This window comes from Genypterus blacodes, unplaced genomic scaffold (assembly GCF_046128005.1).
Source record: "Genypterus blacodes isolate CSIRO-AG114 ecotype Tasmania unplaced genomic scaffold, CSIRO-AGI_Gbla_v1 ptg000056l_1, whole genome shotgun sequence".
Classification (NCBI taxonomy): Eukaryota; Metazoa; Chordata; class Actinopteri; order Ophidiiformes; family Ophidiidae; genus Genypterus; species Genypterus blacodes.
In genome coordinates, this window is record NW_027466868.1 from 263 (window position 1) to 17,157 (window position 16,895).

Consider the following 16,895-nt stretch of genomic DNA (forward strand, 5'->3'; position numbering starts at 1 on the left):
TGTGTGTGTTGCTGATCAGTCGTCTTGCAATGTTTGTTTTGTTTGTCTCTGCATTGAGACAAACAAAACAAACAAACATTTCTCTTATTTGTGCGTGTGTGTGTTTATAGATATACTTTATATCCTTTTCATGTACTTGTATGTTTTACCGACTCTCTCGCCTTTTGACCCCGCAGGTGTGTGGGTGTTGGGATCAGCTCCTCGGTCTGCCGTGTGTCTGCTGCCCTCTGGTGACCCGTTGGTGTTAATGCGACCGCGCTTCCACACACACAGTGACGTCATTGAACAGGTAAATAAAATGCTCATCGTCACGCATGTGTCGTGCTGTTGTGTGTAGGATGATTCACTGACTGATCATTTATCAGCCTCGCCTGTGTTTGGATCTAAAGAGTTCAAACTGGTCCTATTGTGCCATCTAGTGTTTGAAACAAGGTATTGCACGTTTTTTGTGTCTTATGACCAATGGTAGTGTGTGTGAAGCCTTGAGTGTGAAGCCTCATTGGCTCGACTTCACACAGATGAAGTGTGTGTGGAGTTGTTTTCAAAATTGGTGAAAAATGAAGGCGCAACTTTAAATTTTTAGCTTTTCAGATTTACATTGACACAAACTTAAGTGCTTACCATAATACATTAACATTAAAATGATGTAATCCAACCCCAGCATAAATGCTAATTGTGTGTGTGAGTGTGTGAGTGTGTGAGAGAGAGAGAGAGAGACACTCTTCATCATGACTCTGCTGCCCTCTAGTGGACTCTTCAGCCAATCAGAGGGGGGAAAAAAAACACCAACACCAATAATGTTTAACATAATTTATATTTATTTTCCTTTGAACAAAATGTTAATAAATGTGTATTTGTTTTACGTCCAAAAAAGGTCATGACTCGTGGGACGCGTTTTTATAAATAATTTCATCCAAGTCTTTTGTAGAAAAAAAATAAAGTAAATTAGCAAACTAAAGCATCTCTAGTATGACAATATGAACTTCATCATCATTGTTTTCTCTACATTTGAACCCTTTTCCTCATTCAAAGCTTCCTCTCTTGGCTCTTCATCTGTTCCCTGTCGGACCTCTTCGTTCGCCTCGTCTCTCAAAACAAACGCACCCGTCTCGGTCCTGCACGTCGACCGCTGCTTTAGACAACCCAAGAATGCTGCAAAAATCTCCCAAAAAACAGACGAGGAAAAAAAGAAAAGAAATAAAAACGAGGAGGCGAAACGGAAAAAAAAAACATGGTGAGATTTCAACAGTGGCCATTTTTGAGATCCCACATCCTCAGGACATATTTACAACAGAAAGGACAAGGAGGGGGGAGGAGGAGGAGGAGGGGGGGGGGGTCAAAGGGGGCGGGGCGGTGTGGGGGAGGGGCTTCATCTGCATAGATCCACAGGTCTCAGATCGTAGGTCACAGCTAGAGATCGAAAGAGGACAAACGTGGGGGGGGGGAGGGAGGAAGGGCAAAACTCGCACCTGACGATTTGGCCACGCCTCCAGAGAGGAAACGCAGATCTAATCTCGTCAAACACGAAACCAACCAACGGAACGGAACGACGCCACACGCAAGAATATCCAGCAAAGAAGAGGGCAGAGAGGAAATGGAGGGGGGGGGGGGTGAAAGTGGACCAGCTGTGTGTTCATCCCACTCTGTGTGTGTGTGTGTGTGTGTAAGTGAGAGAGGTCAAGCTTTGAATGGCGGGGCGCTAAGAGCAGGAATGCACTGATGACGTTTCTGGTGTTTACCTCTGGTGTCTGCTGCCTTAACTGACCGCACCGACGCATGACATCATCACTGCAAAATGGAGCAACAATTAAAATGTGACAGTTGGCGATTTAATAATGTGTTTGTGTAATTCTCCATGCATTTTAATTTCAAATGTGTGTGTGTGGAAAGCTGCAGCCACAGCGTTGGAGCTCCGGTAACATAAAAGTAAACATGAGTGTGAACACTAGAGGGCAGCAGAACTCACACAGTGCAGCATGGAGCCAGTCTGGATGCACTGCAGAGCCAGAAGCTAAAGTGTTAAACACTTCTACCTTGAAGAATAACAGCTGTATGCTCATTTATAAACCGTGAAGAAGAAGAAGCTTCCGATTTAGAGCAGAAGAAGGAAGACCGGCCGGGATGCGTCGACGCTGTGAGGTCCATGGATGCTAAAGCTCGCAACGCAAACTGCTGAGTTCTGTTATAACTCAGAGTAAAGCTTAAATGTTTACATGGCGACAGCGTAACAGCTTCTTGCCTTGGCGCTGTGATTTTGGACGTGATGTATGCAAAGCAGAGGCGGCACAGCTAAATCCCTGTAAACACACACGCACCTTTCACTCCGCCGCACCGCCATCATGCGTCTGGAGCAGGCGTACGGAAACAGAAGAAGAAGAAGAAAATGGGATGAATCAGCCCTTTGTTTGTTCCTCATGCTGACGCTAACACAGCCCTTAGCTAGCCCCCCCCCCCCCCCCGCGTCTGGCCTCATGCATCTGACCTCTGACCTCTGTGCCTGGAGAGCTGCCATGTCCGCTCTGTGATCGCGTGGCTGCAACCTGAACTTCGCCGCTCCCAACTTGCTCAATGGCACAACAAGTTAGAAGGGAAGGTGGAGGCGTGCGTGTGTGTGTGCGCGCCTGCGTGTGTGCGCGCGCGTAGGTCCTAGGGTGCGTTAACCTCTGGTGAGGCAGGTCGAGAGAAGGTCAAGTTGGACAAAACACAAGCCGGAACATCATAATATAGAAGAATCACAGACGTTTCAGAGGAACGAGACCACATGGATCGCGGGGAACATCTGGCTAATCCTGACACGTCCTTGAGCAACATGTACACACACATACAAGGTAGTAGTACGACGCCCGTGTGCACTAAAGGGGAGGGGAGGGGGGGAGAGGAGGGGGAGGGGCTGAGCTGATATGTAGAAACATTCTGGCACCTGAACGCAAAAGAGCAGCAAAAAACCTTAAAAGGTGAAGATGAGTGAGAGCACACACACACACACACACACACTCCATCGATGTCCTTCATGCCCCTCTACACACACGCAAACGTGGGGAACAACACAGTAAGGGGGGAGGGGGTGGGGGTTGGTTGGTTGGTTGTTATGCTAGAAAACATGGATGGAATAGAAACAACGAGTAGGTTTCAAGTGGCAAGAGGTCAGTTCTTTAGGGGTTGGTTCTCAAAACGTCTTGGGTCGGTCGGGCCCAATCCCAGCACCCTTAGCTCCAGTTAAAACCCTCCCACTTCCCGTGGTTGATGGTTTTTGTCGGCGGCGGCGGCGGATCGTAGAGGCGTCTCCGGCCCGTTGGCGCCACATTGCGTCCCCTGGCGGCTGCGCCTAGCGAAACCTGGCGAGGACTCTCACGTCCTCTCAGCCGCCGCCTTCCTTCGCCTGGCGTCGACCCCCCACAGCGTCACTCCTCATTAGACGCGCCCTCCTCCGGCGAGAAGATGGCGGCCACGCCCACCAACGTGGAATTGTGGGAGGCCGAAATGATGATGACAGTGTGTAGGAGGACGAGGGCCAGCAGGCAGATCTTCAGCCGCCCGCTGCACAGTCTGGGCGTGGCGGCGGAGGTGACGGAGGCCCCCTGGGGCTGGCAGGAGGAAGGAGTCCTTCTTAGTGTCCCGCCTGACGGGTCGTTCATTTTGGAGTCCCACCGGACGTCGCAGCATTCCTCCTCGCCGCCTGACGGGTGATCGCCAAAGAGCCCTGCAACGAGAGACGAGACGGGCGTGAGAACCTTCTGACAGCTCGGGTCGTTCTTTATGGAACTAAACCGGAAAAATAAGAGCGACATGACCGGGATAGTGACAGACGACATGTTGTTCCTTTATCGGCGTGTGTTTGGCAGGAAACGTGACCTTCATTAGTGTGTGTGTGTTTACGTGTGCAGATTACCCCTGGAGAAGTTTGGCAAATTGACCTTTGGTGACCTCTGTGTGATAATGAGTTAAGCTCGTGCAGACGGGACGCTCAAGACTCATCTCTGCCTTTATCACAACATCACAAAGACCCTCTGTGTGTGTGTGTGTGTGTGTGTATCCATGAGTCACTGATGAGCCGACATGAGTTTGCGGCCACATGCAGATGAAAATGGTCTGAGTTGCGGGGATCTGACGTTTGGACCTTTCAGGCATCATGTCGGGTGACTAAAATACCCACAATGCCGCACTGGGAGGATGTCTGGACGTCTGCCGTTGTGAAGATACAGACAGGCCGACTTATGATTGGCTTGTTATCATTAATGTCATTTTATTGTGTTAACATTGTTTCTGTTGCCTGAGTAAAGTGTGTATAGTTTGTTATTGTGCAGCCAAACATCCTTCAGAATGTATTTAAAGACAACGCCGCTGTGGTGCGAGAGAGAGAGAGAGAGAGAGAGAAGAGAGAGAGAGAGAGAGAGAGAGAGAGAGAGAGAGAGAGAGAGAGAGAGAGAGAGAGAGAGAGAGAGAGAGAGAGAGAGAGAGAGAGAGAGAGAGAGAGAGAGAGAGAGAGAGGAGAGAGAGAGAGAGAGAGAGAGAGAGAGAGAGAGAGATGCAGTGCTGCAACAGGCCACTAGATGGCAATGAAACGCCTTCAGATGCAGCACAGTGACTGGAATGACCAGACTGAATGTGCCTGTAAGAAAAGATGGAGGTTACAAGAATACAATGAGCCACAGAGCCATGTAGAGCGACACAGAGCCATATAGAGCGACACAGAGCCGCACAGAGCCGCACAGGCCTATCAGGAGAATCTCTGAGGACTTCTCTGACCTGCATGCCCAAGAAGTTTATACATTTCTGGGCCACATTCATACAAAACTAAGAAAGAAGCACAACATGTTGGTGCTGAATGCAGGTGGCCCATCGTGTGTGAGTGTGTGTGTGTGTGGTTGAAGTCCACACCGACCTGTGCAGATGAAGCTGGGGCTGCCTCCGTGGATCAGGTCGTCGTTGTCGGGCAGGATGAACGGGCAGCTCTGCTGGACCTCCAGGCAGTACTGGTGACACGGTACCTTCCTCTGACACGACTGCTTGGTGGTGGGGAAATACTGAGCGCACAGCCAGGGCTTATAGGCCACCTGAGGGAGAGGAAGAGGAAGAGGAGGATGAGCTGAATGGATACGGCTTTACCATCCTGCTGGGAGACGCTCAGTCAGGATACGAGCCTTACAGTGAACCGTGTTGTGACTTTCCACATAAACGACATCGGATGAGAATACGGCTCCATAAGACTACAAACACACACAGATTTGTATTATTGCTCATCTGGTTTGTAGAAGACAATGGAGTCTGAGTGCAAATGAAGTTGCACGTCAAAGTGTCAGTGTTTTTGATTGATGTGGAGTAAATACAGTGTGTAAATACCAGAAGACGAATGAAACCAACGGTGATTCTTCTTTTAGTTTGGCGATCAAGTCTCTGTCCCTCTGTTCCCTGAGACGATGTCATGCGAAATGCAAAGGATTATGGGTATAAAGAGACCCGTGTGGGAATCGGCCTTGAGATCCTTTAATCGATAGGTGCTCCTCCTTAATGATTGATAATCAATGAATGCGTATCACCTGCTGGGACATGACATCATCATATGAGAGCTCAGGCAGCTAACGGCTCTGCGTTGGACTGAAGACACAAGAGAACATCAGTAAATCCTGTAATGACCTTGTGCAGCAGAGCGCTCAACATTAATCGATCATAACGGACTTAAGATGACCCCTGATCAATTATTCAGCCAGTGGCAGATGCAGGGACAGCAGCAGAGCGGGCGCTAAGCTAAGCTAAGCTAACAGCTGCAGTCAGAATGCAACCCAGCGGAAAAACACAAAGTTGAGCTGCAAAATGGTCAAATTCTGATGGTTCATTGTTTATTATGAGCTGTGATTGTGGATTTGTACCCAAGGTTAAAGGTCACATGTTCTGCCTACAGGTTAGAGGTCACGGGGCGATCCCACAGATGACCGGAGAGAGTCGGGCACCGGGTCGGACCCCTGAACGCAGCACGAGTGCGAGCATGGCCCTCAGCACCTTGGACAGCTCTCCTGCGCCCCTACAGGCCGCCTACAGGTAGGACGCCTGCAGTCTGACACTCCAACAGGACCGACAGATGATGTCACACGTTTCCACAAATCGGTGACATCACGAACATAACACCGGCACCAACACGGCTCAAACTAAGGAGACCACACACTGCATGTACACTTTAATGATCCCTTGTATGTTATAGCTGTGTGTGTGTGTGTGTGTGTGTGTGTGTGTGTGTGTGAGTGACTGTTGAGCGGAGCGAGGGCGGCGTTAAGTGGCGCGTAAGTCAATGCTCGGCTCTTCCAAGTCGACTCCTCCCGCTGTGGATGTTTGACTAAATTTATACCCGGGACCTGTAGGAGGCTCAGACACACACACACACACACACACACACACACACACACACACACACACACACACACACACACGATCAAATTTTTCCTTGTTTGCACAGAGATGAACAGATTAAACGGCACAATGGCAATTATAATCATTATAATAATCGGATTACGGTGACGGTGACGACAAAGATCACGGCGGCGATGAAACGGGCAGAACGAGAACACACGACCTCGCCGTGACACTTCATGATCCTCCTCTGCTCATCCTTCAAAGTAAAGGTCAGCACCGTGTGGGTTTGAACCCCCGTGACGGCCGATCCGTCTCTATTTGAGCTTTAAGTTGAAGTTATGGTTCCAGCGCACTGGTGAGGGGTTGTGGTTGGACTCCCATGATGCTCTGGGGCTCAGACGGTGGATTAGCGGCGTTCTGAGGCCTCACACTTGCCCAGCGTAAATCGCTGCTGCTTGGATTCGCTGTGATTTAGCATAAAACCTTGCCAACGGTGAGACAATCTGTCCAGGGAAGCCGCGGCAATCAAAAGGAACCAAAACAATACGATTCCAGTCAGACAGGAACTCTGGGTCCTCCTGAAGATGTATGCTGTTACCAAGGTAACGGCTGCTTCTGCTTTTCATTAGAGCTGAATGGGCACTGCCTGGCTCGCTGCTGGTTCTCCGTTTGAGGGCCTGCATCTGCGTGTGCATATGCGTGTGTAAGTGTATACGCTCGTGTGTGTGTGTGCGTGTATGCGTGTGTGTGCGGCCAGCGTGAAAAGGGGAAGTGCACGAGCAAATTGAGTTAGTGAGGAAGCAGAGCTGCAGCCTGATTTGATCAGTCTAATGTGTGATCAGAGCTCCACGAGCCTCCGTCGCCGAGCTGGAGCCCCAGCAGGAAACACGCCGGGCAGGAAAGGCGTTTCCACGGAGATGCCAACCTCGATCTGGTGTTTCACTGAGCAAACACGGAACCAAAACGCCAGGAACGTTTCTCTCTCTCTCACACACACACACACACACACACACGGTCCGCCTCCTTCAGTCATCTGAATCATTCCTCTGTTTAACCCTTAAAGCTCATTATTAAGTAAAACCGTAGGTGACTCTGCTGATTTCACTTAACTTCCTGATTTTGAGGTCATTGACTTGCAAACAGGATCAGCGACACCAAAAACCTACAGGACGCTCCGGTTCACACGTGGCCCAGTTGGCAAGTCAATGACCTAAAAATCAGGAAGTGTGTGAGTGTGTGTGGACTCCATACAGTGTGATGATGTCTGCGTCTTCGCTTAACTCAGACCTCTCCAGGCCTGTGAACACATTTTGAAGATTAGGATTCCATCAGCGACGCTGTGACAGGAAGTGTCAGCGACAGCGTCATCTTGAATTTTAATGGCTCATGCTTCCGTTACATAAGCAGCAGATTGTGGAACAGCTCGCGCACGCCGTCTTATTTCCGCCGCGCGGCCTGCTGTTCCGTCTGCGGTCCAGCCAGCGTGCCCGCCGCCAAAACACCCACGTGACCGCTTAGCTTTTAGGGCTTTTCATTAATTTGTCTTCGCTCAGCGTCCAGAGCGTCTCCAGAGTGTCTCCAGAGCAGGTGTGCCTGACAAACCGCTCGCACTCTGTGTTTACGTGTGTCGGGGGGAATAATTGGCAGGTATGAGAATGTGCCCGTGATGCCTTCAGGGGGCGTCGGCCTGCGTGCTGTCAGGAAGCATCGATCAGTCTGACAGGGAGGAAGCTGACGGGATCGAACAGAGGTGTAGGTGTGTGTGTGTGTGTGTGTGTGTGTGTGTGTGTGTGTGTGTGTGTGTGTGTGTGTGTGTGTGTGTGTGTGTGTGTGTGTGTGTGTGTGTGTGTGTGTGTGTGTGTGTGTGTCCGTCCCTCACAATGCACTTGCATAAAACGACAATGCATTTGATATAAGGAAATTTCAACACACACACACACGTTCCAGGCCGACAACTGCAGTAAATCTGACATGCAAAGCAGCAGCTCGTCCTCCATTGTGCTTCATGCAGCCACAGGGCTTCCCCTCACTTTCACCAGCGCACACACACACACACACACACACACACACACACACACACACACACACACACACACACACACAGATGTGAAGCGTCTCTTCAGTATTCATCGGGCGCTGTGCCAAAGACAAATTTCAATAAGAGAGTAATTTAAGCAGATCTTCCTCTTAGCCTGTTTAATATTGACACAATTCATTTCCAGCCTCATGAAAAAAAAACTTCCTAGACTCCAAAAAAACGAGAATCATTCCAGCAGCAGTTTTCACCTCGGGCACCGCTGAAATGAAAACAGAGAGAAAAATACCTCCGCCAAGGCCCAAATGTCCTTCGATCCTCGCCTGTACCAAACTACACACAACAGGTGTGAAACATAAATGAGCCATAAGCACAATTTGTTTTGGATTCATTTATCGTTTAAGGGGAATTCCAGTTTCCATGAGATAAAGACCACGACTCTGACAGCCTATAGAACTTTAACAACAAAGTTCAGATTTGCACTAAAATTAAAAAAAAGCTCACAACAGCGTGTATACGAGCAGGTTTAACTGCGCGCGCACACACACACACACACACACACACACACACACACACACACACACACACACACACACACACACACACACACACACACACACACACACACACACACAGGATACGAGGCGGCTATAAAAAGCGCATGAGTCAGCTGAAGAGTGAAGATCGCGGCTCGAAGCTGAATGGCACAGATCATCACCCCTCGCACAAATCAACAGGAAGCCGCTGGCGCACTACCTGGGTTATTTTTGACTGCGTTTCTGTGTTTGAGGGGAGGCGAGCGTGCAAAAATGTCACACTCCCCTACGTGTGCTGAGGCACGAGCAGCACGAGAAACGTCAAAGAGTCGAGAGCTCAAACGTGACGACGGCGGGACTTTGATGCACTCCAAACTCAAACGACCGAGGCGGATTAGAAGGCAGCAGCGGGGCGGTCCAGGCGTGATGTCATGTTCCTGGAAAGCCGGAGCGTTCGTCCGATCAATGAGACAGTTTGTGATTTTTAGGGTGAGGCGGCCGGGCCTGCTCGTTCTGCTGCTCATTGGGTGTTCAACATGTGGGGCGCGGGCTTCAAACTGTACAACACGCAGGAAGTGATTGTGTTCTGAGGCTACCCAGAGTCCACAGCAGGCCGATCTCCAGGAAGCAAACGTGCTGAAGATGTAAACAAGTCTCCATTAGCGCTTCATCAATCTCATCGACAGCGCTTCCTGAAAACTCAACCCCTTTTACGTGGAAGCGTCCTGTAAGCGCACTGCATTGTGGGAGGACTGTCCTGGTTTGGCTGCACTCCGTCAAGAGATCACTCCAGGACAGACGGCAGGAATTCATTTTGAGCGGCGAGGGCGCTCTGGGAGGCCAGCGAGCAGGTCAGCGACCTGAGCCGGGGACATATTGACATCGAGGAGCAGGGGAAACGCTGAGTGTGCGTTTCCACGGCGAGGGAGTTACCGGAGTAAGCAATGGATTCACTGCAGAGCCACATCGCCCAGTCACTCTGCCAAACGCTCCACCTCCAGGGCCAAACTCACACTTTGATGAATAAGCCAAATCATTTCTTGGGGGAGGAGGTGATTCCCTGACCTTTGACCTCATTCATGTGACATTATGCTGTGATGCAAGTTGACGGAGAGAGCGAGGAGTCATCAGTGTCAAACTCTGGAAGAGACAATGAACGCTGCAAACTTGAGTCTTTGGGACAAATGAACGACATCAGCGACCACAGACAGGAAGTACAAGTTATTCACAAGTAAACGTACGTGAAGCGGGAAAACTGAAGGGGCGCAGAGACGTCGAAAACCCCAAGAGCGACGGCGAAGCGACGACCTTTGCACGGCTGCGCTTTGACTGAAGCTACGGCGCGCTCGCCAGTCGCCACCGCTGCTTGGGAAACCTCCACATCCTCTCTGAGCCTTTATGTTCCTGTAGTGTAACCTGATCAGCTACAGTATCGTGTGTGTGTGTGCGTGTGTGTGTGTGTGTGTGTGACTGGCATACTGATGGCACAGGACAGCGGCGTACATCAGGGTGTAATTTAATGCCGAGTGTAGGATGGATTGTTTGAGCGAGCGGCCTCTCGCTCATAAACAATACGTACGTCCAGTGACTGACAATTCATTTAAAGGGGACCGACATCATCCTCAATCATCCTAATGGGACGCGCGGAGATTAGCGGAGAGACTGGAACGAGACCTTTTACCCACTCGGGCCGCCCGTACGCAGAGAGGCCACGGAACGGAGGCGACTTAATGGGCGAGAGAGAGAGAGAGAGAGAAACCAAATTCAGCCAATCGCATTAATAACCAGGCCTTTAGGTCTGATCGGCCAGGAGAACAAAAGGTTGCGGAGGCTACTTAGTCCCGGCAGGAAACCTCAGAGCTCGCTTCAAACTGGGCAGTGTGTCACACGTGTGTACGGTCGCGTTAATCCGTCACGATGCGGCGAATCGGCGTGTGGACTGATTGATGCCTCGCTGGTCTGACCCTCAGGTGTCGACGCTAATGTGTTCGTTTGCTCACAGTTACCAAGCCAAAGTGATTAATGTTTACGCAAGGATTTTGATTGCTGTCGTTGCATCTGTGTTTTCCTATTTTGCCTTTCAAACAACTTATATAAGATCTAATTCTTTCCTTTATGAGAAGACGAAGCTTGGACCGGAAATCCAGCAACAAAAATGTATTACCGCCTTTGGCCACAGGGGTCAGTGTTCAGTCAGGTTTGGGGCTTTGATCGTGCGACTGATAGAAGCGGAGCGAAAGCAAACAGCTGGTTTCCCATCATTCAGAGCGACGCCGCTCCTGTGCCAACTGCTTTGACAGCAATATGTCAGTGAAATTGCTCCTCGTGTCGCCCGTAATGGAATCGCCTCGGAGGTTAAATGAGGCCTGCTAATTGGGCGACCCCGCGCACAAAAACCCCACCATTATCTCACGCGGTCTCCACGTTTTCGGCGGAGCGTGGATACGGGCTCTGCGTGTGCTGCGGCAGCTCGGCTCTTGTCCGTCTCATTGGCATGCAGCTCAGGGATCCTTCCATTCATAAAAAAACGAGCCGGGGGACAAAACCCCCGCCGTCTCCAAGGTCAGCGGCCGCACGGCAAACTCACGTGAACGCCACGCAACTCTGCATCGCCCGCCACCCCAGATGGATGAATACAAAGCTCTGCTACCATGTCGTTCATCAGTACACACTGTGTGACACACACTGACACACACACACACACACACACAGAACCCCCCAGTGCAGACTAATATGAGTCATGAATAAAAGGCCAATAAAGGCGGTCATTATAAACAACATAGTGATCACAAAGTATTCATGCGAATGAAATAAACAAACAAAGACTGAAATGTTATTGTTACAAATGGGAATGACAAGGACACACACACACACACGGTCTCTTCTGAGTGTGTGTGTGTGTGTGTTGTCCTATGAGTCACCCAAATCCAAGACGTCATAGTCGCATGTCAAACAATGTAAATCCGCATTTCTACACCAAAACTGGATTTCAGCTAGGGGGCGCTCTCACAGTTCATCCCTTTTAGAGAGAGAGACTATAAAATAGTTGTAAATGTAGAAAATGAATCCTGATTCTATGACTTTCAGACGTTAGAGCGGTGATTACAGCGCCACCATCAGGCCGACCCACCGTATGGTCACTACAATACACCTTTAAACACACAGATCTATATTTTTCCCTGTAGAATGTGAAGCTGGAGCCTTTTGGTAAACACGCGGGATAAATACATGAAAGTATCCGTGTTGAGTTTCGGTGTCGTCTCATATCTGTTTGCACTTCGTTCACCGCGGAGTTGCAAAAGCTCCCAGAACCGTAATGTAAAGAGTCGAGTCACACACACACACACACACACACACACACACACACACACACACACACACACACACCTCAAAAGAGCTCAGATCAATGCAGATGTGTGCGGTTGATATAAGGATCTAAAGTGGGAGGACGCTGTGGACGCCGTCCTCCTTCACACCCACCGAGATTAGACATGAATCTGGAGGGGGGGGAGGAAGAGGAGGAGGAGGAGTAAAGTAGTAGAACAGGAAGAACAGAACAGGTCGCTGGTGGATGTAGTTGCCCGTTCCGAGTGCGTTTGACCGCCGTCTAGATTCGTAGAAACGGTAAATAAACGGTTCAGTCTAAGAGTTGTGCTTGTGAAGTCTCAAAGTGTGTTTGAGCAGGATGGAGGTATGGGTGGTAACACACACACACACACACACACACACACACACACACACACACACACACACACACACACACACACACACACACACACACACACACACACACACACACACACACACACACACACACACACACACACGTTGGCCTCATAGTGGAGTTAGCAAAGATCAAAGCAAAGGGACAGAATGTGTCTGAAACACTAAAGGTTTACTCCGGGGTCTTAAACCGCACAGTGGAGGAAACACGACAACATTAAAAGGTCGTTTCTGTCTGAACTGGGTCAGCGATTGGGCGGCCCGACGCTCTGACTTAGTCCGAGCCTGCGTCACTCAGCCGGTTTGCACCTACGGGAACATTTTCACCCAAAATGAGAAACAATTTCATACACGAGTGGAACTTTTCTAAATATTCACCAGGTTTGTGATCTTGCAAAGGATTTCAGTTACTTGATCTCGTGCTGCAGCCATGGCAACTGTGATGTTTCCTGCTTCCAAGTGGGAAGTAACCCAAGGAAGAGTCCTCAGAATGGTTGGGATCCCTGCTTGAATTCTTGGACGGAACATCAGAGTGAACTTTTTCCAGTTTCCATTTGGCAGGAAAAAGGTCCCAGTAAATCAAACGTGTCGCCCCGAACGCGGGGACGAAGAGCAGCGCTGCAACTAGAGGCGTGAGTCGGGTGATGAAGGATCCAAGGGCGCCGCCGTGCGATGTTCCACCTCAGGCTACACGCATCAAAGCCCCACCTGCGGACCGCACACACACCGCCCCTCCACAACAACCGCCGCTCTCTGTGTCAAACATTCCCACGCCACATGTCAGAGATCTTCCCGCGGCTGTGGACGAGCGGATTCCTGCTGCACCTGCGCCAACTGTTGCTCTGCACGCCGAGTTTAGATGGCGGCGGCGGTACGTTGCGTCTTTACACCAGTATTTTCCGAGATAATCTGACACACACGCTTCCACTTCCACTGCTCAGGCCGCTTCCAGGCAGGTGGCCATTAACTCTACGAGAGCTCCACATCACAGGTTGAGTCACGCCGCCCGTTTCTGCAGATAACTTCTATACGAGGTGTGCAACCCTGTAATCAAGAAGGTGAAAGCCGAGGGACGTTGTTATAGAAATTAGCAGCTTGACTAAATAACTGGTTGTTTTCCCTCTAAATGTCACGGAGAGCTCAGGGAGGACAAGGGAGCGACAGCACTTCCTGGCCTTCGCATTAGAGCGCGCGCGTGTGTGTGTGTGTGGCTGCCTCAAGTTACAGGGCTGCGAACGGTTGGAGAAGTAACCCTGAAGCTACATGTCCGTTTCAGGGTCAGAGGTCAGAGGAAAACAGGATGAGGCAACTGAGGAGCATAGCTGTGTGGAACTGAACTTATAACTTAAAGTAGAGGAGCTCTCAGAGGCTTTAATGTGTTCATAAGGGACAAATGGATACTATAAATATAATCTTTATGAAAATCCTCATCAAATTCTGTGAAACTACAAACCTGAAGTAAGATTCAGATTTGCTAAATGTCATAAGAATCATCTTTCATGTGACAGAGTTTTGTAATATAGATGGAGGGTGAGATCACAGATAGTGACATCATCCTGTAACATGTGACACATTCACTCTGACATCAAGCAAGGAGTGGAATCATCTTTAAACAAAAACAGCCCTGTGTTGTGTTTGCCGGTGCCAAGGATCAATAAGTGGATCTATGCTCTCTATATGGCAGGAAGCAGATGGCGCCTGTGCCCCCGGTTGGGTGAATGGAGGCCATGTGGGATTGGCCGCGGCTTCTGTGAATGGAGGCGGGGGAGGAGCCAGTCAGCACCTCGGACAGCTCCGCGGCTCAGAGGCAGGAGTGGGACGATGGGGGCCCGGTGTAAGGAGCCGGCGAGCGCGGCGTGTAAACACTGCAGAAGCGGGCCTGCGTGCGTGTGTGGGGGGGCTCGGAGCGCCGGCACACAGGCCTGGATGGACGCGGGCCTGGAGGAGAGCAAACACACGGCGGGGCGGAGGAAAAAGCCTTCCGCAACATTAGGCAAGGAAACCACCTCTTGACTTAAATGAAACGCTCTCGATATGGAGTGGAGCGGCCATGATGAACACCTGGTGGATTGCACCAACACACACACACAGGACACACACACACACAGGCTGCAGGAGTTGTTTGCATATGCCAACAGCCTCCCTGCTGCTCATTATAATGTTACCGACGCTGGATTATAAAGGGGCAATCAGGAGTAAGCGTATAGGTTATCAATAGGAGCTGGACCTGATTGATTAGAGAGAGGAGCAGAGCGTCAAAGCACAGAGTGGGAGTGAAGGGAGCGAAGGGAGAGCGAGGCCTACATATGCACATTAGCATGGGGCCTAAACACAATGTGGAGATGAATGAACATGAGGCCCCGGAGCCGGGACTCTCCTTGAATCCGTCACCCGTCTCCATGACGACAGGAAGAGGAGGACCAAATAACTGGCACCTAACCCGGGGCCCCAAATCAACAGATGGCCACCATACATACATACCCTCCTCCCTCCAGGCCCCGAGCACCCCCCCTCCCCCACCCTCCTCCTCTTCCTCCTCAGCCTTACCTTGCACTGGTCCATGCACGTCCTCACTGAATAAGCCCCCGGCTCGTATTTCAGTGTCAGGAGCTCAAAGTCCTCGAATTTCTCCTCGGCGTGCTGGTCGTAGCGCTGGTACGCCTGCACGCACAGGCTGCATCTGCCCGCGTCGCCGTCGTCGAGCACGTCGAGGCTGCAGTTCAGTTTGTCCGGACTGGTCGCTCCGGAAAACAAATCCAGCAGAGAGTAGGAGTTACAAAAGGAAAGGTACAAATCGCTCATATTTACAGCCCGCGTCCCGCCCTCCGGGTCGGAAAGGCCCCCGCACAACTGGTCGGCATCCGCGGAAGTAAAGCAGTTCTTCGATAAACTATCCTGGTGGCAAGTTTCGAGGCGCCACAAATGTTTGGTAGAGTTTCCTATAAAAATAGCATGTGGGCTTCCTCTGAGGCTGCTGTGTGCTGAGTGGGTCTGGGGGGAGCGGAGGTGGCGGTGGTGGTGGGGGGAGGAGGAGGACGCGTACTTGTCCCGGGTCCGGGCCAGCGTGGCCTCGGCGCAGAACCACAGGTGATCAGAGAGGAGGATGGTTAAGAACAAGAGGGATGCCAAGGACAGTCGCCATCTCTGCGCCCTCTCGGAGTCGGTGAATGGCTTTTGGTTGTCGCGGGGGGGCTCGAGCCAGATTTGGAAGCCGTCGTCGTCTTCTTGCTGCCAACACGTCCCAGCACCCCTGGTCATATTTTGGGAACCGGCCGACTCCACCGTGGGGGCTCCTCTGCCGCAACAGTCATTGACGTGGGGTCCGCTTCGCGTCTTCCTCCCCTCCGGTGTCGGCTCGTGGGTTGTCCCGGCTTGCCTGCGCGTTTATCGGTAATTCCCATCAAAATGAGCGTGGGCCGGATGGGAAACTAGGCGCTGACGACCACGGGCCGCATCCTCCATGGCTGACCGGTGGTGAAGCCGTCGTCCTCCCCGTCCGCCCCGAGCTCCGCGGCACGCCGCTCCTCTGCGTAGCCTCGTCGCCGTTGTCGGAATCACTCACGGAGGTTTTTTTACGTTCTCCACGGCCTCGGTCGTGCACGGACAAGGGTGCTGTTGTCGTCCACCATGGCGAGGCGCTCTGCCTTAGTGTCGGCGGATGGGCCTGCAGCCTGTCACGGACCTCTTTGCTTTTTTCGAGCCCTTACCGTCTTCAGCTCTCTGCTGTTGTCAAGTCGCCGCCATGTTCATTCAGAGACGGTATGTGTTTGCAGGCTCTGCGTTAAGAAAACAAGAATAACCGACATTTCCGGTCACAACATTCAAAATAAAGGCTATTTGTGTTCGCTCTGTGCCCCATTCCTCTGCGACTCGAATGTATTTTCCATTAGCTTTATTTTTGTTCACCGGTGTCTACTTCATGCAGTTGGATTGCACACATTTCACTCGATAGAAAACTAATATTGGCTTATCTTAAGTACAAATTCTTTAAGTTCACTCTGAAGCTCAATAAAGCAAATCAAACTAAACGTTTTTGGTTTAGCTTGTATTTTGAGTGACACATTGTGTAAATAAAAACTAAAAAGCATATTAGGAATCTGTGACAACGATAGCACAATTTATGAGGCGTTATGATGCTGTTTTATTCTGAAGGCCATATCCCATGATATCCGGATAATGAGCATTTTCTTGAGTCTGACTTGACGGCGCTCCTCCGCGTCTTGACGCTGTGCGCGCGCGCCACAAGCACGCGGCCC

The 16,895-nt window shown here is 50.7% G+C and overlaps 1 protein-coding gene across 1 annotated transcript; it reads right to left on the minus strand.

The window, feature by feature from the left end:
• Positions 1 to 795: 795 nt before the first annotated feature.
• Positions 796 to 16,611, minus strand: LOC143002433 (NALCN channel auxiliary factor 1-like). The gene is made up of 3 exons (XM_076152524.1): positions 15,187 to 16,611; positions 4,883 to 5,054; positions 796 to 3,700 (listed from the first exon to the last, which is right to left on the minus strand). The coding sequence occupies exons 1-3, from the start codon at positions 15,895 to 15,897 to the stop codon at positions 3,402 to 3,404; spliced, it is 1,182 nt and encodes a 393-aa protein (XP_076008639.1). The 5' UTR covers positions 15,898 to 16,611; the 3' UTR covers positions 796 to 3,401.
• Positions 16,612 to 16,895: the final 284 nt, after the last annotated feature.

Excerpts from the sequence above, each read along its gene's own strand:
- LOC143002433 (XM_076152524.1), bottom strand. The coding sequence starts at position 15,897 with ATGACCAGGGGTGCTGGGACGTGTTGGCAGCAAGAAGACGACGACGGC. Across the intron at positions 5,055-15,186 it reads CGTGCATGGACCAGTGCAAG|GTGGCCTATAAGCCCTGGCT; the intron begins GTAAGGCTGAGG and ends CCTCTCCCTCAG. Across the intron at positions 3,701-4,882 it reads CCCCAGCTTCATCTGCACAG|GGCTCTTTGGCGATCACCCG; the intron begins GTCGGTGTGGAC and ends CTCTCGTTGCAG.